We start from the raw sequence: 25989 nt of genomic DNA on the forward strand, positions 1-25989 counted from the left end.
CCTTAACTTTAAAGAACTGTAATGTCTAATTCTTACAATAAACGAATATTTTTTCCTTTCATTTTCATCGGTCACGGTGCGATTCAAAAAGAAAAAAATGGGTTTGATTTTTCAATAATAGTTTTGATTAGTATGAAAGTATGTGATACTAAATTATTCTCAAAAGTGCTGCTTTTTAAAATGCCAATAAGCCACCCTCGTTTACGAGTAATGTCTAGAAATATGAATTTTTACGCTTTACATCCTTTTTAAAAAAGATAAAATAATCGCGAGGTGAGACGATGCATAGAGCTCGTAGAACAATTCCTCGGTGAAACACGTGTGAACTTATAGAATATACTAAATTTTATAATTTCCAATCTTTTTCTTTGCTAAACCCGACACTTCCGCGATGGGTTTATGCAATTTCTTAACAAAAGGAAACAATAAAAAACATGCTTTCCTCAGTTTTCAGCCTCAGAAGAACAAGTCTTAAATAGTAGGAAATACTCTTAAATTCATTTTTATATAGTTTATTTACAACGTCTGTATACTATAAAATTTTATCGGTGGTAAGTTTACTTTTAACCTGCAACCTAGGCCTAAATTTCTTTGCAGACTTTGTCTTCTTAAGATCGGTTTTGTCTTCTTTTTCCACTGCCTCCTTTAATTTCACCAAAGATTCTTTGTAGTTCTTTTCTAAAGGCTCCAAGTCCTCTTCGGATATCTTAATCTAAAAGCAAGTAACATATTTAACTGGGTTACTTTGCTTATGAAAAGCAACATAAGGCCCAATGAATCGGATAAACACTAGTTCAATGAAAATTATTACAATAGTAAATTATTACAGTAAAACATGAACTAAATCTAATTTTTTTATTAATGTGCGTATTTTTTCCCCAAATATCTTCAATATTTTTTTGGTAAAATTCTTCTGGATTTATCTTATCTTACGTGTGTCCCAAATTCGAGCCTCATTGGCATCTCGGAAACTAGAAGAGATACGAGCTTGCTTGAATGGAGGCAAAGTTGGGCAATTTGGTGATCATTAAAAGGAAAAAAAATTTAAAAATCCAGTCTTTCGGAGACTTTTCAAAAAACCCGAATATTGAAGATTTCGTTTTATTTTTTTACGATTTTATTTGAACATATATAAAAAAATTAATTTTACATACTCATTTCTAGTTTCTCTGTTATGTCGGAATTTTTTGTTGTCAGATTTTCAAACCAACCTTTCGTATTTGAGCTCTCATCATCAACTTTGTTTTTTTTAAATACGGCCCTGAATTTATTATTTGAAGAGCCTCTTATGTTCCTAAACCAACGATGTATTGCCCTTTTTCAAAAAAATTATATTAATGAATTTTTCCATAAAAACTCATTTAGAGAGATGTTAGAGAGACAAAAAAAAATTGATTTTTAATAGGAATTAAAACAAGTATATTTTTTTAAAAACGTATTGATAAAGAAAGCTTAAAAACTAACATGAGAAGAGGTTAATAAAGAAAATATTCAAATTGCATACTGTTTGGATTCATTTTCGTGGCAGTCTGTTAATTTTATACGTAGCTCGTTGAATAGTCCTTGCAGGGATAGCGATGTTTTTCCCTTGTTATGGCTTGACGTAAAGCTTTCAGATTTTCTGGCATAATTTGGTAAAGACGGTTTTGAAGAATCCCCAAAGAAACTAACCTAGAGGATTTAGGTCGGGGCTTCTAGCGGCTCAACGCACCGATCCTTACATTCCAATTCATTTGTTGGAACAATTCGTTTAATAAATTAGTGACGTATCTTCCATTATGAGGGAGAGCACCGTCCTATTGCCGTAGTTGATCCAAACGTTCTTCCATTAAGGAATCCATTATATTGGTCCTTACTAATCAAAAGTTGTACTTCCTTGAAGAAAAATGGGTCGATTTTATCGAGAGTCATCACTAAGGTCTGACTTCTCGATTTCGCCTTGGGTTTCCTATTGACTAATAGTGTTCGTTATATCTATTTAATAGTCCATTTGTTCGTATAATTTTATTACTATAATTTATTTTGTCACTATAATTTTATTTAGAATCTCGGCATTTTCATTAATTTTATATTGCTACCAGTTACAAAGTTAGTTAGTTATTTTACATATAAATTTTTATAAGGTTTATATCCACGACTATTTAAAGTTCTTCAAACTTTCATTCACGGTAAAATTTCATCCACTTCGTCTGATAAAAACCGTAATTGAACCTTTAAGATTAATATTTGTCTTAGTTTCACTGTAACTGTAACTTTTAAAACTTAAGATAATTTGTTCCTCTTCTGGATCGACTCGTCTTTCATATTTAATTGGTTTAACAAAACTTCCGTATTAAGCTTAATGATTATCAATATTAGCAAAGTAAGTGTAATGCGGCTGCCGTCTTTCCGTATGTCTTCATTTATCTGCCATTTGTCTTCGGAAGAAAGAAGCATGTTGGTTTAATATGCAATAAAGATTAGTGAACGAACAGTAACTGTCAAAATATTGAATAATTTAAAAGTAAACAAAGATGCCTAGGATTTGAAGAATGTGAATTTAATTATATTATTTATTAACCTAATAGAAAAATAACATCATTCTTCTGGGTTAAAGGATATTTCGGAATTTAAGGATATGAAATTGCAGACCATCTGGCTAAAAAAGCTATTGATAAAGACGTATCCAATCATGGATTACAATTCTATCACAAGTTTCCTTAAGGAAACTAACAAATAATAATCAAGAAAACAGTTTGGTGAATATAGAGCCAATATCTGCAATTTGTATACAAAGACCAATAAGCAACTTACCTTAAAGCCATCAATTAAAAATACCAACTTAAGTAGGAATAACTAAACTGCTTTTTGTTAGACTTAATGTAGTCGAAAATCTGTATCGTATAATATGCAATATTACAACTATAATAGCTTTGGATTCCAGTTAAACAATGGAGCATCCACTTTTATGAACCAAGAACTGGCAAAATTTAATCTGCTGCTAATGAAGGCATGTAATTTATTAACTATATCGATGAAGACAGAGGAGTTAGTATTAATTTGTAGAAATGGCAAAACGAAAGGTTTAATTCACATCTCCTATATGTTTTACCCTATGTTACAATTCTTCGGTCGGTTCAGTGTTGTGTGTATACAGGGAGACAAAACAGTTCACTCTGAAAATCTTGAAAAATAAATTGATTAGCCAAAAATGGCCGAACACGTCAAATTTACTATTGAGGAGGATATTTATTGACAGAAATTGCGTTTCTCTGACGTCATCTCCTCACCCCCAGAGCCCTATGTAATTTTTTTTTAAAATGGGAAAAGGAGTCAGGTGATACCTTGAATTAAAGGCAATTGTATTCTCTACATAGCCCTATTTTTATTTTTTCATTTTATCAATTCGTTATCATGAAATATGAATAAATGTGGACAAAAAAATAAACCGTATTTTAAATGAAAAAAAAATTAAAGTATTTAACACCTATTTTATCAAATGTTGAAAATTATTGTTGTTCAAAACGTCGGCGCACATTAGCGAACATTTTGGGCGTTATTAACCGACAATCGTTAACAATTCTATTTAGAAGATATTCAAGGGATTTTGGTTTTTAGATGACCCCATAAAAAAATCCAAAGGGGTAAGATCGGGAGATCCAGCAGGCCATTCTACGGTTCAATCCATAATCCAGGAAATACGTCGTTCAAAAAATGACAAACGGCAGCAACATAACGCGGTGGTGCCCCATCTTGTTGAATTATCAGTTCATTTTCTAGAAGGTTGTCATCTTGTTCAAGTAATTCAGTTATTCTGGGATTGATGGCGTCCTGCAGAAGTTCCAAGTAATTTTCAGCATTAAGATTTGTATTGATAAAAAAAGGTCCAACAATATAATTTCTCAGGTTACCATTAAGTTTTTAAGGTTGCTGCGTAAATGTTTCTCCAAATAAATGAGGATTAGTATTGACAGTGGTGTCTATTGACTTGTAAATAAAAGTCCGATTCGTCTCATAATTTAACCTATCACTTAAGTACTCACAAAATTGTACATAATCATCTTCATTTAGCTCATGTACTAGTTTGATTTTGTAGGCATGATATTTGTGTAATTTCAAATTTTGTAAACGGTACTTTTAAACATGCCAAATACAGTAAGAATTTTTGGAGCAGATGTATTGGGTTCCATCTCAACATGACCCGACACTGCAATTTCTAGCACTTCATTTCTCACTGGATGTTTAACTTAATTTTTTCTGTTTTGTACTAACTCCATGTGAAATCCATGACACAAGGATGATTTACCCTTTTATCCGGAAGATTATCATTAAAAGCATACACTGCTGCTTTAGCAGACTTATTTTGTTGATAATAAAGTCCCACCAACTCAATTCTTTCCTGCAGCATATAAACTATTATTATCAGTACGACCAGTACTAGATTAAATGAAAACTTCGTGCTACTGTTGTTATTGCTCACTTCAACATAAAAACCGATGCCCAAATAAAAATAAGTAAACCAACAAAAGCACGTATCAAAGCAAAAGCAAGACCAAATATGCACGTATTTACTGCATATTTAGACGTTTTTGTCGAAATAACTGTCGAATTTTCGAAACGTATTTTTTTTCTTGATTAGGGATAACACCTGGATACTTTTTTTTTTAATTATGCAGGCAACAAAATTGGAAGATTTAAACTTTTGAAGAATGTCAGCCACATCTACACATATTCCTTAAGAACAAATTGATAAAATCAAAATTTAATTCAAGATGTTACTCGACCCCTATTCCAATTTAAAAAAATTGACATGGGCGCTTTGGGAGTGAGGGACGGACGTCAGGGAAACGCAATTTCTGTGAATAAATGTATCCCTCAATATTAAATTCGACGTGTTTGGCTAAACAATTTATTATTATTTCGAGATTTTCAGAGTGTACATAACATACATTTAGACTAGATAGATTAAGTGCAAAGCCAAAAAAAATATATTTACCTCTTTTTATGTTCTAGTGTATGTATCTATGTATCTTCCTCTGTTTAGTTTTTAAGCTTTCTTTATTAACGAGTTATGGTAAACAAAGTTTGTTTTCAACCCTATCAAAAATGTATTTTTTGTCTGTCTCTAGCACGCGAGTTCCAAGAACATAATGTCTGAAATATCAAAGTAATCTCTCACTTTAATGGAAAAATCCATTAATACATATTTTTTGAATAAATGCCATACATCGTTGGTGTAAGAATACAAGAGGCTCTTAAATGCCCGCAGGCCCTTTAATGACCAGCAAATTCAGTAATTTTACCTCCGTTACCTCATACAGACCTATATCTTAAATGAGCTCGCTATAAAGACTTGCATCGCTATTCCAGCCAAAAAAAATGTTAGTTCTAGAGCCAAAAGTGGTCATAATATATAAAGTATAATTGTCATAAGTATAAATTATCAGGGTATACCTGAAAAGTATCTCCGTATCCAAGTAGGAATGATGTCCAATAGTGTAAAACTGGACCGAAGTTTTGCAAAAAACATTTTTTACTAAAACACTAAGTTCTTTCTAAAAAATTATCACAAACTTAAAAATCTTTTCATATTTTTTGAGTTTGTAATAATTCTTTATTGTATTTAACAACATTTTATGATTAAATCTTGCATATACACTAGAACATACACTATTTTGTCACGATTTATGTTCATTACATTAAATTTTGTATGAAAATATTAAAAAATAACGAAAGTTTTACAAGTCAAATTATGTAATAATATAATAATAATATAACATAATATTATTAAATATTATACTGTTATATTATACTATTATACGTGATACTGTTCCTTCGGTTTTGATTGATTTTCCAACATCATCGTAGCTAAAACACCTCCAGGTCATCACGGAGCCTCCGCCATGTTTAACTATTGACGCAATACATTGGGGACTATAATGCCGGTCATCCTTATTTCGACGAACATACTGGCGCCGCCTAGATCCAAAAATTTCAAACTTTAATTCATAGGTCTATAACACTGATTTCCACTGAACTATGAACAATCTTTACTGAACAGTCTTGATATTTTCGAGCAAACAATAATCTTTTCCGCTTGTTTTGTAGTCGTAGAAGTGGTTTTTTCATTCTCAGCAACACGACCACAATACCCCCTCTCTCTCTCCCTCGTGCGCTCCTGGCCTTCCTTTTCAAGATCCAGCCACTACTAGACTGTTTGACGTTTGTCGGACGGTCATCTCTCACGTTTTGCCCGGGTATCTTCTTATTTACAGAATATCTGCTGTGTAGGAGCCTGTGGGGGCTGTGGGTGCTTTGTAGCAGGATTTGTTCACGACTGGGTTATTTTCACTTTGTTCCTCTTCACACACATTAGTACTTTAACTTTTACTAATTATTTAAGTAAAATTTTGTTCAGTTTTCAACGTAACAGATGGTATCCAAGGCGGAGGTCTAGGAAAAGGTTCCGAAGGATTGGAAAGAACTACCATGTATTGACTGAGTGAAGGATGACACAGAAGTCCACCATATATAAACAACATTTGACAGTATCCTCCGAAATTGGGTTAGTCAGGATTTTGTTGATTTCAGCACGGATTCTGGTGCTGTTTTGATCTGATTTTTCTTGCTCATCAATAAAATGTGTCGATTATTAGCTTCAGTTGTTTTTTTTGGTCAGAGAGAGCATGTTCAATTAATTTTTGAGTTGATTTCGGCGAAGTCCTTCAACGTGGTTTCAGGTCCACACTTTGAAACATCAATATTTGTAATGTCACGAATTGTTTTACCACTCTTTTTGAAATTGAAATAAGTTTTTTATTATTAGAACGTTTTCCAAGTGAAATTTCCTTTTTTCGAGCTATTTTCATTGATCACAATCTGGGAAGTTCTAGTGCACACAAAACAAAGCAGAGGGCGCAAAGAGCTGTAATTTTTTTGACACAAACTCAAATGATCAGGTTCTTTCCAGATTCCTAGTTTTTTACCAAATTTTACAATCGAAAAAAGTACTTTGTATTGAATTACCCTTTATTTATGCCAGTGATATGGACCTAACATTAATAAATTTGAAGAATTTTACAAAAATTATTGATGGTACACTTGTACTATTTGTAAACTAAATATTAACGTAAACCATATTATTCAGTTTATTTTATAGTTTCGCAGCCGTAATTGGCCTTTTGGCTGTTATTGGCGTACTTAAATAAATAAACTTAACAATAAAAACTACTTCTTTAACATAATCTTACCTCTTCCACATTATTTTTATTAGCATCCTTGAGCAAAGCTTTGAATTTAGGCAGCTGAGAGCTGTGTAAAAATGTAACCGCTAACCCTTTTTCACCGGCTCTTGCAGTCCTTCCTGCCCTGTGAATGTACGATTTTAGATATTTAGGGGCAGAATATGATATAACACATTGTACGCCCGGTAAGTCGATACCTCTAGCTAAAGCATCCGTGCATATTAATCTAGAAATAAAAACAAAAAACGCTATTTATTATTAGCATTTATTTCTCACATGTTTAGTAATCGCGTAAATATTACAGAGTTTGTGATATCAAATGATTTTTAGATATTTACTAATTAAATTTAATTGTTCAAAGCTCTTGGCTGAACATTTTTAAACTGAGCGGATAAATCAATAATGATATGATAAATAAACTATTATTCTATATGAGACTTTTTGCAGTTCATTGTACATAAAGTAATTAATTTTTATTTCAATTTTCTTATCCTTAAAACTTAAAAACAGTAGTAGATCTTACTGTTTCCCAGTCCCTATTGCAACTCAATTTGTTTTCACATAACCAACTTATATATCCAAAAAGCCGAAACAAAATTAGACTTTGAGAAAGGGACTTGATACCTAAAAATATTTATAAAAAAAGAATACCTGAAAATAAGTCAAAAGTGCCAGCATAAAATATCACCTGAACCGCAAAAAATGTGTAATATTCACTTAAACTTATTGTATTACATTCAGAATAAGACTCCTAAATAATACACGCCAACAACCTAATCATTAAAACATTTTTTTTTTATTTTACTTGGATTCAAGTTCTGTATTCGCTACGAATTTGGAAGGGAAAGGAACAAATTCATTTAAAATTTAGGTATTCTTTTCTTCTTTTATTTTTGGAATACATCAATTAGGTCGCACATTGGATACGAATTTGTATCGTACGTAAACGTACGATGCTAGTCGTACGAATTAAGTGCGCACACTGAATACGTTTTTTTCCATCAAATAAGATAGGGGATAAGCAGTGTTTCGGTGACATTGTATTCATTAAACCCTCTTACTTTTTATTGGTTTTGTTTGGAATTTGTAGCATAATGAACCTATACCTTCAAGATAATTCTCTTCTAATTCGGAGACTGCGGAGACGTCGTCACTATCGAAGAACCGAGTGGGTGCGTGAAATATATTTGAAAATAGAGGAATTCGGTAAATTTGATCATATTATGGAAGACTTATCTAATGACCAATTACTGTATCATGGTTATACACGTATGAAGAAAGAAACTTAGCTAACTAGAGCTTAACTAGAATATATTCTGAACATTTTCAGACCTAAGGTGACTAAATACAGTAACTTTCGCGACACAATATCACTTGAAGAACGATTGATTGTAACTTTGAGGTAAGTAATTAAAATATAGTTCTTTTATTCATACTTATTTATTCAAAATATAACTTACATATTATATTAATTACTGATGTTTGGATTAAATTGCATACTGAGGGAGAGCACCTGTTGAGAATTGTGGACAAATATATTCTTGCGATAGTCCTTGTGCTGAATTATTTTGTGACATACTGAGATCAACATTAAACTGAGTCGAGTCACTAGATTGATCAAGCACTACCACAGGAGGTACAGCATTTTGTTCGTCTATAAGAACTTCTTGCAATTTTGATCTTACCATTAATTTGCGATGATTAGGGATATCTTTTAAAAACGGCAGAAGGCTCATTAGAAATTGGGCATCAGGATCATTTGCAGTCTCTTGAAAGCACTTTAACTTTTCCTCTTCAATCTGTAATAGTCTTGTATCGATTTCGTCTGCCTGACGTGTTTTAATTTTTTTTCTAATTGGAGATTTAATTCTTCTTTGGAATTTGTTCGCTACTTGGTTCCGAAGATTGACCGGGGGACGGCGAAAGCATATAACTGCTACTTGTATTTGAACTATCTTCTCCATCAGAACTGTTACAAGTGTCTGGCACGCTACTTTTAAGCTCCCTTTTACACATTGTACTTCGAAGAAATAGCAGAAGCTGAAAATATGGCCATTTGGAATCGGGATCTGAAATACTTGCTTGGCCAGATTTTTTGTTGCTGACTTTTTTGAGCTCCTTCCCAAAAGTATCTCGTAGACCTCGCCAATTCTTTTTTAGCTCATCAACTGAAAAATAAAATAAAATTTGTCTTTTATTACAGGTACCTAGCGACAGGTTCATCTTTCAAGACTCTTGGATATTCATTTAGAATTTCAGACAATACTGTTGGTTGTATTGTACATGAAACTTGTAACGTTATTTGGGAAAATCTTTCCGAAATTCATATGAAGTTTCCATCAAATGAAAATATGGTTAATATATCTAATGATTTTTGGACAAAATGGAGGTTTTCTAATTGTTCTGGGAGCATTGACGGTAAACATATACGGATAAACGCGCCAGCGCACTCTGGCAGAGTGCAGAATGCAAACTACAGATTTATTACTATAGATGTGGGAGCCTATGGCAAAGAGAGTGACGGTGGAATATTCTCTTATTCAAATCTCTCAAGACAATTGGAAAATGGTGCTCTCAACGCAAGCCAGGAAAAAGTATTACCCGGAACTAACATAACTTTGCCTCACTTCTTAGTTGGTGATGAAGCTTACCCGTTAAAGACATATCTCATGCGTCCCTATCCCCAAAGAAATTTGGGACCGGAAGAAGAAATATTTAACAAACGCTTAACAAATGCAAGGCAAGTTGTTAAGTGTGCCTTTTGTATTCTGAGCAGCAAATGGAGATTAATATTAAAAGCAATTGAAGTAAATCCCGATCGTGCTGATGTCATAATAAAATGTATATGTTTACTTCATAAAGTTATAACTGATAAGGAAGGTTTTTATGATTTGCATTTTTTATGACTTAAAAATTATTTTGCTCGTAAAACTTAAAGAAATAATTATAATATAAATAACTAAACTAATATAATTAACTTAATCATTAAAACTGTTAATTTATCTTGTAATTATTTTAATTACTAATAACCGTATTAATAAATTTACTTACCAGATATTTTCATTTCTGTGGATATTTCTAGCCATGCCTTGCGCTGAAGATCTCGTAAGTGATAACTTGAATCTTTCTGATCCCACAAACATTTGTGATTGTAAACCAAGTTAATTAGTTTTTCTACATCCATGTCTATATATTTTATTTAATTGATGTAATAAACGCACGAAAAATCCCAACAAGTTTGGATTGACTTCGGACGTCGGAACTAGACGTACGGATACGTACGAATAATTCGGATCCAGTCTGCGCGCTGTAATACTTGAAAGGTTGGGATCGTTCGGGCGTGTACGTACGTATTCGCACGAGTAAACTTCGTACGAAAACGCGTGCAGTGTGCGACCGGCCTTAGTATTCTTACTTGCGCGTTTTTTTAAATGAAAAAATCCTATACAGGGTGGCCTATTTCCAAAACCTTATATTGTACAACGCCCGCATGTTTTCCTCGATTGTTATTGATCAATTCAAAATCTAGTTGGTTACAACGCTGTACTCCAAAATCTCATACGATACAACCGGGACCGTCGAAAGTCTATCGGGCCGGAGACTGGTTGGCGTGACGTCACGTTAGTGGCCGTGTATTGCAGCTTTGCCCCGTTTAATTAACACACAGAGCGGCGTCGAAAATATATTTAAATTTAAATATCTTGGAAACAATTACTCGTAGTAAGTTGAAGTAAAAATTATTGGACATGGAATACTTTTAACCATAAATTTAAAAAGTTACTTTTTATTTTTAAGCCTTACAGTAAGTAAAAAAAAATATCTAAAATTTTGAACTGCTAATTATTTCCAGAAAATGACCATAATATCTCACAATTGCCTAGGATAAAATTATGTTAAAACAAGATAATTATTAGACACGTTTTATTTCAAATAATATATTTTCCGGAAAAAAAAATTAACTCAAAATATTATACACAAACCTATTTAAAGTGTTTATACAAAAATAAAAATATATAGGTAACAAAAAAATAATTTATAAATATACTTAATTAATATCTAAACAAAAATAATTACCTACAAAAACTAAATCAAAAAAAGTTTAAATTCATCAAGTGAAAAGGTGGGTAAATTAGTCATAAAACAAAACATAAACAAATTAAAAAATAGCAAATTAAGGATCACTGGCCTTCAGTACATTTTCGAATTCTCTTTTTTTTTTAATAAATCTTCCTCGATAATATTATTTTTGGCCTTGCTATAATTATTTAAAAGGATATTTGAAAAGGTGTTAATACATTTTTCATGGTGTTGGTTAGCTGTTACCACAGTCACAATTGTATTTATCCATTTCAAAATTTGCTACCTCCAGTTTTTTTAACGCAAGTGTTTTAAAAATGATTTTGTAGGAAAATTCAGTGAAATTAAAAAATGTCTTTTCGTATCATTCAGAAATAATAGTTTGAAACAAAGTGTACATGGTTATAATTATATTATTAAAATAATCTTTGGCATACTCGAGTCATATCTTAAATCATTATCAGATATGCTTATTTCGTTATACAACAAAGAATCATTAAATGTATTAATAATAGTATTAGTAGTGGTACTGTTAATCGCTGATGCTTTGAGTGTTGAAGTATCGGTTATATTGAAAAACTGTTTCAAAACGAATTTTCCATTTGGGCCCAAAACGCTCACTGTGTAGTATTATTGCAATAGTAATATTTAAAAAGCGAGGCGCGATTCCCGCCGGCCACTAGTGTGACGCAATCATTGTGGAGGGGATACAGTCTCCGGCCCGATAGACTGTCGACGGTCCCGATACAACGCCACCACAATATTAAATATGATTTTACCATTAGACTCCTGAATACACACCCTACAAAAATTATCGCATCACTTATTATTTCTTAAATATTTTAAATTTTTTGCCTGTTTTTTAAAATTTTATTGATAATATAATTAAATCACCAAATAATACGACTTTTGCAACATTTATTTTAAATCAGTTTAATCTACAGAGGACAAACATTTTGATTTACCAAAACATACAAAAATCAAAAAAATTGTACAAAACATGTATACAAAAAAGATGAACTTTATTTAAGCCAATGAATTTCTAATAGCGTGTGTTACCGCCCCTGGCTCTAATTACAGCTTCCATTCGTCTTCGAAGGCTTCTAAACAGGTTCTGGAGGTATTCTTGCAGCACGTTTGCCCAGTCAAAAAGAACATTTTGAAGATCATCTAGAGTTCTTATTGGTGCTGGATGTTGCCGAATTTGCCATCCTAGATGGTCCCAGACATGTTCTATCGGATTAAGGTCCGGGCTACGTGCAGGCCAATTTAGGGTGGGTATCTCGACATCTTCTAAGTATTGCCGAGCATTATCATGCATTAGCACAGAATTATCACCGATATATGGCATATAGGGCACTACATGGGGTTCTAGGATATCGGTTATGTACCTGTCAGCATTTAGTCTTCCATCATTCACTGGTACTAGCTCCGTGCGACCCTCAAAAGAAATTTCTCCCCAAACCATGATAGAGCCACCACCAAAGCTTTCAGTTTGACAAAAATTAACCTGATCATGCCGTTCACCACGTCGCCTATATACTGGTACACGTATATCTGATGAATATAGACAAAATCTTGATTCATCCGTGAATAAAATATTGGACCAATCTTGAATATTCCAATTTGCGTGTTCTCTAGCAAATTGCAATCTTGCTACTCGATGTTCTCTGGTAAGACGTGGACCTCTAGCTGGCACTCTGACTCGTAAACCTGCTTCTCTCAGCCTATTTCTAACTGTCTGTAGGCTTATTCGGACATTACGAGCAGCCAACAGATCTGTTTCCAGTCTTCTAGAGGTGGTATGCCTAAGTCTTAAAGTCGTTAACCTTAAGTAACGATCATCTACTGCCAAAGTTACCCTTCTGCGGCCTTGTCCGGGTCGTCTGGATAGTTGTCCTGTTTCTTGGTAGCGATTAACAACTCTGGATATGGTGCTTTGTTGAACTCCCATTATCCGAGCGACGTATCTTTTACTGCGGCCATCTTCTATGAGCGCAATGATTCTAGCGGCTTCTTCATTAGTCACATGTTTTGTTAAACGTTCAGGCACATCCATTATTAACAATAAATTTAAATTTTCACTTTAGAATAACACTATTTGCTTAGAACGTTTTCGATGTCAATGCATTCGCCAACACAGGAATAATCTACGCGAGGATTTTTGCTTTAAAAAAAATATGTAAGAAATTCCGATCATTTTTTGTCTATGTTAAGAAACCAGAAATATCTTTTAAGTTGATACATATACAGATTGTCCCAAAAAATATTAAAAATATCTTAAAATACTAGTGATGCGATAATTTTTGTGGGGTGTGTATATTCGAGTACAGCGCCAAGCCGCTAAATCTAATAGACCGCAACACATAATTGAGAAGTTAGTGTTTTTTTGTTTTTTTTGCTCATCCAAAATGCTAACTTATTAAAAACATTTATGTATTATGCGGTAAATGAAAGCCGATATAGGTTAATTTTTTATTTTACTTAATTTAGGAAAAATGAAAAATCTAATAAAGTACCTAAATTATCTACTTAATTATTTATTTATTTACAAAAAAAATTAATGTGTTTGGGCATTAGAAGTATTTGATGTAATATTAGCTGCCAAGGAATGTCGCCCTTTTTTCGAACACACCCCAAGTTAATAATTATTGAATTTATACAGTACCTTACGGACGCACTGTATATTATACTTATTATACCTACTGAAATAAAATATTATTTGACTTACCGTAGTTTCCGCAGATAATCCTTTTTTTAAAAGCACGTCATTTCTAATGCTATTTCTATTAATTTTTTTTAATTTTTATATCCCCGGAAGCCGCACATTCTTTACCCTTAGTTTTAGTAGACTGCCTTCGTTCTTCTTGGCTAATTTTGTTAAAATTAGTGTGATGGCATGCATACCTCTTTCGAAATAAAAGTTTTTGTAAATGTGGTAATGTTTGTTTGACTACCCACTGCGTTTTTATCAAAGCCGAAAAGGTTTTAATCAAAAAGTTAATGTTAAATGTTAAAGTCATCAGTGGTTAAGTCAGCATCCTTTTTTCCCGGCAGTTTTAGGCGTAAAACAGCCTTATAATATTCTCTATGACGAAACTCCACAATATCCACTACTCCTACATTAAATACTGCTTGTTCCAACAAACTCTTAAGTTCTTCCATGTTTTCACAGATTTTAATTCACAAAAACAAATAGAAACCAACTAAAAACTAATGATACCTGCACCCATAACGGCACTAAAATATTTAAGGTTTAAATGTAAATAAATGGCTTTGGTGTTGCAGTCTATTAGATTTAGTGGCTTGGCGCTGTACTCGAATATATTTAGGAGTCTAAAGGTAAAATCCTATTTAATATTGTGGCTGCGTTGTATCGTATTAGATTTTGGAGTAGAGCGTTGTAACCAACTAGATTTTGAATTGACCAATAACAATCGAGGAAAACGTGCGGGCGTTGTACAATATTAGATTTTGGAAAACGCTACAGGGTGCCTCTAGTAGAAACTATGGCGTCAACATTCATTTTTTTAAATAGAACACCCTATATATTATGACGTTTTAAAATTCTATGATATATTCTAAATACTTTTTGTACAGCAAATCATATGCCTAAAGTCAATGGTTTGTCTAATATTACGTAACAGGCTAACGAAACATATGAAATTAAAATATAAAAATTTATTCAAAATTTATTGCAACTAATATTTAATATGTGGTCCATTTGATTCAATGCGTCCTTTGCAATAAAAATTTTGATTACAGGGTGTCTTAAGTAAAAACTATGACGCCAACATTAATTTTTTTGTTTTATTTCCTGATCCATCAGAGGCTTACATACCTAGTAACGAGATATGGTTTCAACAAGACGAAGCACCTCCTACTTTACCATCGCCGTTCAACAATTTCTTGATACAACTTTTCCTAACAGATGGATTGGACGAAGAGGACCGATTGAGTGGCCACCAAGGTCACCGGGTATAACTCCATTACATTTTTTCTTATGGGGCTATTTGAAGTCCAAAGTTTATGTGAATAGATCAGAAGAAAAAAACACCTAAACTTGAAATGAATTTGTTCCTTTCATCGTGAATGCACTGTATATTTAATTTACTAAAAACGGGTGCTTGGAAATAGTAATTTAAATTTTGGAAAAAAAAAGTTTGCTGGGGCCATGGGGTAAATAAGAGGATTTGTTACATTTTTGGCTAGAAATTTATTTACAATGATAATACCTTTTTGAGATAAAGGCTTATCCTCATTCTGCATCCATGAGTTTTCTTTCCATATATCTGGAATGAATGAATATGCTTTTAATGAATCTGCTTTCTCAAACGGGCCAGATCATATTCTTTATTTACTATATCATCTTCTGACAATAATTCTAAGAGCATAACACTGCGATAATAAAAAAAAAACTGTTAACATCACCTTCACATTTGATGACTTTTTCGGTTTCATAGTAGATGAAATACGCCATTCCGAATCTTGCTACTAACCACTTGGTTTGCATATCACATTTATAAATTTATATCTCATCACCAGTTACAATGTCGGAATTGTTCTAAGATGTCTTCAAAGACCTTTACGCGACTGAGTTTTTTAAAAAAATTAGGTCCTTTGGTACTCGTTGAAAGAAAACGCGTTTCTCGCCCCCACAATCATTTAAAATGACATGATCTCATTTGTGGCACGTAAATATTTCAGCGGCTAGCTCTCTTAGACGATTTTCAGTCAACATTTCCTTTACTTTACCGAGGTTAAGTTTAGAAGATACTTATGGCCAACCATGGCGATTCACCATATATCGACGGCTTTTAAATGCACTATACCGCTCATATCCTCGTCTTTTTGATAAAGCCGATTCACCGTAAGTCTTATGCAGCACTCGAAATTCCATTTGCAATGCAAAAAATTAAGAAAAAATTTTTGTTCTATTATATCAATTGTACAAATGGCACACAAAACACGTTAGAGGTTAATTAAGCAATTCAGTACTGTAAATGAACTAAATGAAGAATGGTGCTCAAACTCCACCTGATTTAAGGGGACAATTGTGTCAACTTAGCTAAAAAAAAAATTCGATAATGCTTATATGCGAGCTTTTTAAATCATTGATTATTCCGATAATTTCTTGTCATAATTCAACTGGCAAACTGTAAGTGAAATTAATGGTGACAAAAAATGAAAAAATGACAATCACTTCAAAGAAATAAAAAGGGAGGAGGAAAAAACCTCCGAGCAAAGCCAGAATCAAGTAGAAATATGGAGCAACGGGTGTCATGCCCCTGAATATTAGAAAGCCAGCTTAGACGAACAACTCTAAATATAGTTTGGAGAAACTCCAAAAATCCTTTTGAGTTTCGGTAGCGAGCGACATGCTACCAACTTATTAATCCAACCAACCAACCAACCAATCTCATCTAATCTAATGTTGAATTTTGTGTTGTAGCTATTTTTTAAAAATATTGGTATAAGCAGTTCACCCAACTTACAATACAATACAAAACCTGAAATGACAGTTCAATGATGCCCCCTAACATGATAGTTAAGTTAAATTTGACAAAATAAAAACAAAAATATTACTTACAAATCGATTTTTCCATTAGAAAATCTACTAATCAGTTCGGCTCGACTTTTTGGTTGTAGATGCGATGATATTTCCTGTATGTCTATTTTATTTTTAAACATAGCTTTCAACAATATCGTCAATCTATGTGCACTTTCTACTGAATGAGTAAATACTAATGTTTTCCTTAACTTTTCTTGCTTAATAAATTTATATAACACCAATGGCTTCAGGTCCACAGACGTTTCTATATACCTTTCAGTAAGTTCATTTGGCGTAGTATATTTTCCTATAAAAGTATCAGTAGCAACTTTGAATTTACTATCACCAGACTCTTCTGAGGATTCCACAATAGATGTAAATAATTTAGGCTGAAATAGAGACAATTGCTGCAACTTTTCTGGATCCTGAGATAGTGTGGCTGAAAATAATAGTTTTTGCGGTGGTCTATGTCCTTCGAGAGTGTGCTGATTTAAAATCCTTGGGGGTCCTGTAGGAAAGATATGTTTTTCTAGATGATACAACCAATCGTTTTGTACGTTTTCTAAAACTCGATCGGCTTCATCGATAATTAAATATTCCAATGAGTGTAAGTCAAAGCCGTCGGTCATTTTTAAGTGGTCGACAAGTCTTCCAGCAGTGCAGACTAATATGTCAATCTTCGTTATATATCCAAAAGCTTCATCTAAAAAATTGTTAATATAACTTACTTTATCAAATCAAAAAAACGAAGAATATATTTCAACAATTATAACTACAAATTATATATATGATATTTCATATATGAAACGTGTGTGTGTCATATATTTTCTTACAACTACAGAGATGTATTAACTTAAACAAACATAATAATTATATAATCAATGCTCTAATTATAAATAATATGTTTAAATTATTTTATTCACCAACCATTTATACCTGATTTTATAATCCAGCTAGCTTGGAAGGATCTAGATTTTTTTTTTAATTTTGTTATATTTAGAATTTCTGAAGTTCGAAGGAATTATATTATAAATTTTAGGGGCTATATAATATAGTGTTCTCTGAATTTTTGAGAATGTTTTCCTAGGCAACCTCGCATTACATTTTGAGGCTTGTCTAGTGAATATAGCGTATACTGTTTCTGACCATCTTTTATTTACTTCATATTTTTCATTTAAGAGTAGCTTCGCAACGGATTGTATGTTGAGTTGGCTTAGAGTAGAGACATTAGCTTCTTTATATAGCAAATCACTGGAAAGTCTAATTGTTTTACGTAATATGATTTTTAATATTTTCTTTTGGAAGATTCATAGTTGTAACAATGTTGTAAAACATTTCCATACTACTATACCATATGAAATAACTAATTCAACAAGTGATTTGTAAATATTTAAAATATTTTGTCTTGGTAGCCAATCTCGGATTTGATAAAAGTTGTAGTACATTTTCCTAATTTTTGTGACAACGTATTGAATATATATGTAAATCCCATCTAAAATGAGGATCATAGTATACAGGGTGTCCCGGTTCATGTGGGAAATCTCTCGGATCCAGGTAGAACATCGAAAAATAATGCCGAACGTTCCTATAAAAAAAATTCCTACAGGCCTTTTTTACGAAGATACAGCCTCCTAAAGGACGCTGCTGTAAATTGGTTTTTCATAAATTACTTTTAAACTACCCGGTAGAATTTAATAAAAATTTTAGGTGATGAACACTATTAGGGACCTTTTAAATTGATATCCTTAAAATACATTTACCTTGTTTACTTTACCAGGGGCGGACTAGGTTGTACACTTTAATGCGTATATTTTTAACACCCTGTATGTTAAATTCTAAAAAAAATAAATTTGGATACCTTGACCCCTAGGCTAAAAAAAAGGTACTCTTGTTCATTATCGATAAAATGAACCGTTTTGGAAAAAAAAAATAAACGAGCCAATGTTTTTTTTTTTATTTTTTTTAAATGAGATAAGTACGCCAGTTATTCAAAGACCAGAAAATTTCGATGTAAGTCATTTAATTTTAAAAAAAATACATGTTCCTAAAAATACAGTGGTGTCCTAAAAAATACTTTTACAAAATATTTCTTATTTATTATACGTTTATTTCTTTTTTGTTATTCTTAAGATAAACATATTAAACTAAACATAAAAAAAACTAAAAAAATCATGTAAACCAATTGTATTGTACCTGACTTATTTATCGGAATTTTTGCATTTTTGAACGCATTATTGTTACAAACGTTGGTTTACTTCAAATTTAGCAAATACCTATCATTTAAACCTAATCTTTGTCAACATATTCATCCTTTATTTGATAATATTTTTTTAATTTTTGTATTTTTTGGTAACTTTTAATTTAAATTACGTTAAAATATGGAGTTTACTTTTATTGAGTATGCAGATATGCATCTTATCTATAGTCTGGCGTCTTGCAATGCATTGGAAGCAAGCTTGTACGAAGAAAGATTTCCCAATCGCATTATTCCGGATCAGAAAACATTTCAACGTGTTGATCAACGTCTAAGGGAAACTGGTAGGTTTCTGTTTTCCACTTAATGAGGTAATACTATTAAATTTCCTTAATGCAATTTTAGCATGTTTTGAAAAAAAAGAATAATGGTGGTCGGAGGATAACAGCACGTACAGTGCAATTGGAAGAAAATATTTTAGACGCTGTAGCTGACACTCCTACAACGAGTACTCGAAAATTAGCCGCGCAGCTTCATTGGTCCAAAACAATTGTACATATAGTACTTCAAGAACAACTGTTGTACCCATATCCCTTACAAAAAGTGCATGAACTACTGCCCAGAGATTTTGCTCCTAGAATACACTTCGCAAATTGGCTGTTAGATCAGCAGCGAAATAACCCTAACTTTATCAGCACGATTCTTTTTACGGGTGAAGCAGGGTTTACCAAAAATGGAATTGAAAACTTACATAACTCGCATGTATGGGCTGATGAAAATCCCCGCGATACTATTATTTCTCATCATCGACATCAATTCCAATCAATAAATATCTGGGCAGGAATTATTGGCAATTTTTTGATTGGGCCATTTGAACTGCCACCACGGTTAAACGGAGAACTTTATTTGGAGTTCCTCCAGAACAATCTTCCAGATTTATTAGATTTGCCCCTTTGATGGAGCCCCACCCCATTTTAGCCTTGCTGTAAGACACCACTTAAATAATACTTTTGAAAACCGTTGGATAGGTAGAGAAGGACCTGTTGCTTGGCCTTCTCGGTCTCCAGATCTAACGCCATTAGATTTTTATCTATGGGGTCACCTCAAAACCTTGGTGTATTCCACCCCAGTCGATACTCGGGAAGAACTGCTCCAAAGAATTACATTTCATTGTGATAATATAAAAAACAATCTTGGGTTATTGTGGCGAATGCAGCAGTCCTCAATTCGTCGTGCTCGCGAATGTGTTAGAGTTCACGGAGCCCACGTCGAACCTACTTATGAAGTTTTTAATAATTAATTGTTTATTGCTCGTATTGAAGAATTGAACTTTTGTTTACATATTTGGTTTTTGGCATTTTTTTGTAAGTTGTTTTTTCTAATTTAAAAACATACACTCATCATAGGTTTTTTTTTTATTATTTTGTAAAAGTATTTTTTAGGACACCACTGTATTTTTAGGAACACGTATTATTTTAAATTAAATGACTTACATCGAAGATTCCCTGTTCTTTAAATAACTAGCGTACTAATCTCATTTAAAAAAAATTAAAAAAAAAAACATTGGCTCGTTTTTTTTTTCTCCAAAACAGTTCATTTTATCGATAATGAACGAGAGTACCTTTTTTTTTAGCCTAGGGTTCAAGGTATCCAAATTTATTTTTTTTAGGCTTTAACATACAGGGTGTTAAAAATATACGCATTAAAGTGTACAACCTAGTCCGCCCCTGGTAAAGTAAACAAGGTAAATGTATTTTAAGGATGTCATTTTAAGAGGTCCCTAATAGTGTTCATCACCTAAAATTTTTATTAAATTCTACCGGGTAGTTTAAAAGTAATTTATGAAAAATGCGTTCGGTATTATTTTTCGATGCTACCTGGATCCGAGAGATTTCCCACATGAACCGGGACACCCTGTATACCTAGATATTTCGCTTCATCTGTAATTACAATTTGTTGATGGCATTGACAATAGTTTTGTTTATCACAGTTACTTTCATGTACAGTTATAAACAAACTGCTTTGTAGGGTAATTTCTGTTATTTATCGTGAAGCAATTCATAAAATTGGATTTTTCTATATTTAATGTTAACAAATTTGAATCTAATCCCTATTTAACAGATGCTACGAATTATTTAGCTTCTAAATAAACTTCATCCTATGATTGACATTTAAGTAATAGAACCGTGTCAACAGAATAGCAGATAATATTATTAATACCCAATTCTTCTATTAGGGTATTGATGTAGATTGTAAATAGTTTAGCAATTTCCCTGAAGCACACCATACCCTAACGAACAAGGCTCACTAAGTGAGTCACCAATTCTTACTAGTTGAGATCGATTTGTTAGATATGATGTCATAAGATATGGTACAGCTCTTATACCAAGTCGGTCAATTTGCTTCAGTAAGGTAGGGTGTGACAGAGTGTCAAATGCCTTGGTCAAGTCCAAATTTATATTTTATATCTAGTTTAAATTGAAGTTATAAATATCATAGAAAAATTACTCAAAAAAATTAATGAGTTTGCCCGTAAGAGTAAAAGCGCATTGACAATTAGCCTACAATTTTATCGGATTGCCAATTATTATAAAATTTAAACTATACCGGTACGGAAACGAAAGCGCCGACTATAGGTAAACTTGCTATGTAAAGTTAAAGCATATGCAACCTGCTCGCATATTCTATCATTTCTTTATAAAATACCATCTGCTTTGCAGTGGTGTGTACTGCAGAAAGAATCCAAAAAGCTATCAATAATCCCATGTTGGCAAATAGGCCAGCTGAAAATGACATATTTCCTGCTAACCTGCAAGAAAACACGGAGCTACTATTTGCTACACATTTTCCCGATTCCACTTCTTCTATTGCGGAGGATTGGATACAAGTACCTTCCTTAACCTTGGATACGGATTGGTTACTTGCTGACAATAAATTGGGCACTCTCCAGATTCTCTCCCTTTAAATCCCCAGTACCTGACGGCATCTATCCAGCTCTACTTTAGTAGAGCCTGGAAGAGTTATTGTTCTACCTGGTGGGGCATATGATCGAAGCATCTCTGGCGCTAAGATACATACCTAAGACATTGAGATAAGTCAGAGTTGTGTTTCTTCCGAAACCAGGTAGGCTAGGCTTACAACTCCCAACGCTTATCGCCCTATTAGCCTATTTCTTCATTTTTTTTTCATGGAAAGGCTGTGAGAAAGATATATAAGGGATAAAATCTTAATGTAACCGCCTTCATCCTAACCAAAACGGATACACTCCAGGAAGATTAACAGGCTCAGCCCTACACTCAGTGGTAGGGTGGATGGAAAGGTCGATAAACCACAAAGAGCCCACCCTGGGTGTATTTTTTGGCGTCCAGGGAGCGTTTGAGAAAACAACTATTTTAAAGTAAGCCAGTCGCTAGAAACACTTCAGGGTGAATTTTTAACATGCTTCCCAAGAGAATTATACACTTCAGTGTGCAGGAAGTCGAAATTAGCGGAATGGAGGGGCTGTCACCTCTAGTGTGGAAGATGATTTTGGATAGTAGTATCATCCTCCCGAATAATGACTACCACCACACAAAAGGCTATGCAGATTACTTAGTCGCTCTGCAGACGGGTAAATTTGAGCAATCGCTTTGTGAGCGAATGCCCGCGACACTTCAAGTTATAGATAAATGGTGTGAGGAATATTCTTTCTGCATCTACCCCAAAAGACTGAGATGGTGCTATTCACTAAAAAGAGAAAAACTTAGTCTCTTCTGGCACCCAAACTACCAGCTAACTCACTAAGTTATGCACCGGAAGTAAAGTTCATCGGTGTGATACTCGATAGCAAACTAAATTGGAACTCTGACATTACAAAGAGATTATAGAAAGCATATATCTTACGAATAGTGTAGGCGCATAATAGACAAAACCTGGTGCCTTTACCCTAAGATGGTTATATGCATCTATGCAACTATTATAAGACATATGCTAACGTGCGGCACTATGGTCTGAGGCCACAAAGTGGATTACAAAGTGGAGTCGCAATTCGTCGAAACCTAAACTTTGTTCAAAGAATGGCTTGCCTCAACATAACGGGAGCAATGAGAATGACTCCAATCAGAGCTTTGGAAGTTATACTGTGTCTCACGCCCCTGGACATCTGTATATGTCAAGGAGGTCGTTCTACTCCCAATGATTAGTTCCTATACTGGAGGCTCAAGTTGACCTTGCCTAGCCAGTTTTTGTTTTCAACAAACCCTACAGAATCAACACAAGAGGCATTAATACCAATCTGATGGTGGGTATTACTAATATGTATTCGGACGTTTCTTAAATTAAACAAGGTTCGGGCTGCGGTGTATACTCCAAAGATCTCCAATAAACACATTAGGTAAAAGTGAAAGACACGATGTCAAGTATCTTTCAAATCCAAATTTATGGCATATCCCGGGCGGCAGAACAATTAATCAGTAGCAACGTTACTGATAAAACGGTGATTATCCACACAGACAGCAGACAGATAGTTGTCGCGATGTCAAGACGACGCCTCACGTCGGAAATAGTGCAGCAATGCCATCGCACGCTCGTGGAAGCTTATAGAGGATGAAGCCAAAAACAGGGTGAGAGCGAAGATCAACATATAACTAATTAGATCATACTCTCACATGCTTTTTAAAATGCAGTGGGATGATGCTCAAGGCTGCAATTTATCCAAGGAGCTTCTCAGCTACCCGGATACTATTATACGTCTAATAGCAGGTCCTCCTAACTGGTCACTGTCAATTAAATGGCCACGTTTCCAAATGAAACTGAGCAGGAATCCATTTTGTAGGGCATACAACCATGATGACAAAACAATGAAGTACATATTTGGCGATTGCCCTGCTTTATGGTTAACTGTAGCAGAATTCTAGTTGTACCCCACTCATCGCTTGCACACAGCGCTCACACCACCCGCTGTTGTTACAGATCCAGATTGGTTCGTGCTTTAAATTAATTTCTTGGGTTGTTTATAACTTATAACATTTAAATGTATAATGTTCGGGACTGAATATCTCCAACCTTGTACACATATTTTTCCAACGTATGAATGATTCCAAAACCCTTAATTTTAGTGGAATTGACCGATTTTCAAAATAAAATGTAAACCTCCTAAATTATATACAGTGTGGAACTACCTGAGTAGTACAATTAAATAATTAGTTTGTTTGTTTGTCGATAACCTAAATAAATATTTTTAATGGCGTACATCAGCGAGTGACCAGTTAGAAAATGTATTGATCCACTGTCCGCTATTGAAAGTAAAATGAAATAATTTGATCGATATGGCGCGCGACGAAAGGTCGGTCAATTAAATACATGTACACACAATCAAATTTATATGGAATTGTTCAGTAATATTGAGAAATAAAATTTAATTTAAAAAAAAAGTCATTGAGGAGTAAAGAGCAATTTTTGCAAACCAGATTCATGATAAAAATAAATAAAACATATTAATATGTTTATATTAATATGTTTTAATATAAACATATAATAATATGTTTAAACATATTAATATTTTTAAATAATAGAACAAATAATAAGAAGTGGATTTCTATAAAAATAATTTTGCTGAAAATCTCAATTTAATAAGAAATAATGCTATTTAAATGATTTTAGTAATCAGTATTACCACTTCCGGCATCGATGCAAGTAAAAATTCGACGAGGCATGCTATCTATCAAGTTGTTTATTTCTTCGTGGGGAACAATTGCCCATTTCTCTAAAACCGCGAGTATAAGTTGTTATGTCGACGTATAACACTGTGTGACCAGGGTTATTTTGACGAGCTCTAATCTTTCTTTTGATCCTATCCCATAAGGACTCTATAGGATTAAGATCCAATGAGCAAGAAGGCCATTGTAAAACAGCAACATCTTCACCTTCTAATAAACATTTTGCAACTCTGCTGTGGAAGTGCATTATCTTTGCATAAATAAAAAGTTATTAAAACCAGCTCTCCAGAGCTTGACTACAGGTTGTCAACACCTAAATCAACACACTTTTGACCTGTTATGATTTGTCGAATGGGAATTAAAAGAGTCCTTTCACCAAGCATAATTCCACCCCAAAACATTACAATTCCTCATTTGTATTTCGGGATAGGTTTGGCAGTACTGAGTCTAGCTTGTCTTCCTCTACATCTTAAAATGCGAATTTACCGGTCATCGGATCGAAGGCCGATTCTGGTTGAATCCGAAAATAAGACATTTATCAAATTTTCAATAGTCCAAATACCAATATAAACTGTCAGTTTAATTTTGCCTTGAGAGTTTTGAAACTCTTAACTATTTTCTGTTAAATAATTCCCGAGCGCGAAGTCTTATTCTGAGAGTTACGATTTCGAACCCTCCATTCTTAACCCTCACCATTCTTACTGTCTTCTTTCCCTCTGGACTTCCGAAAACCCAGCGTACGGTATTTTTATTTAAATTTGACATTGTGTTACTGGACCAGGCGCCAAGAAAAGCTTACGCAAAGCGGAATATCCCGAAATGGAGGTGTATTTACGGAATTGGTTTTTAATTCAAAGGCAGAGGCATGCTGTTATAACCTCAGATATACTATCCGAAAAGGCTAAGCAGCTTTATCAAAAACATTATGGTGATAACAAATTTCTTGCAAGTAGAGGGTGGCGAACAAATTTTAAAAAGCGACATGGCTTGCGTTGTCTAAAAGTGAGTGGCGAAAAACTAAGCAATAACCCAGAAGCCGTTGAGCCATTTTTAGTAGAGCTCCAAGATAAGATTAAAGAACTTAATTTATCGCCCCGGCAAATTTACAATGCTGATGAATCAGCACTATTTTGGAAAATGTTGCCTGACCGAACGTTGGCACATATTAAAGAAAAATCTGCCCCAGGCCGAAAAATTTGTAGAGAAAGAATAACTTTTTTGGTATGTACCAATGGAGATGGTAGCCAC

General features: G+C 33.5%; 1 protein-coding gene across 1 annotated transcript in view; it reads right to left on the reverse strand.

The window, feature by feature from the left end:
• Window positions 1-496: 496 nt before the first annotated feature.
• The window catches only part of LOC126735615 (ATP-dependent RNA helicase DDX51), a 46588-nt gene continuing 21095 nt past the window's right edge, over window positions 497-25989 (reverse strand). The window contains exons 6-8 of the mRNA XM_050439674.1: window positions 16891-17554; window positions 7230-7449; window positions 497-712 (exon numbers count right to left, since the gene is read on the reverse strand). Of these exons, the coding sequence (XP_050295631.1) occupies window positions 533-712; window positions 7230-7449; window positions 16891-17554 (1064 nt within the window). The 3' untranslated portion in view covers window positions 497-532. The remainder of the gene's footprint in view (window positions 713-7229; window positions 7450-16890; window positions 17555-25989) is intronic.

The sequence above is a fragment of the Anthonomus grandis genome, chromosome 4 (assembly GCF_022605725.1).
Source record: "Anthonomus grandis grandis chromosome 4, icAntGran1.3, whole genome shotgun sequence".
Taxonomy (NCBI): Eukaryota; Metazoa; Arthropoda; class Insecta; order Coleoptera; family Curculionidae; genus Anthonomus; species Anthonomus grandis.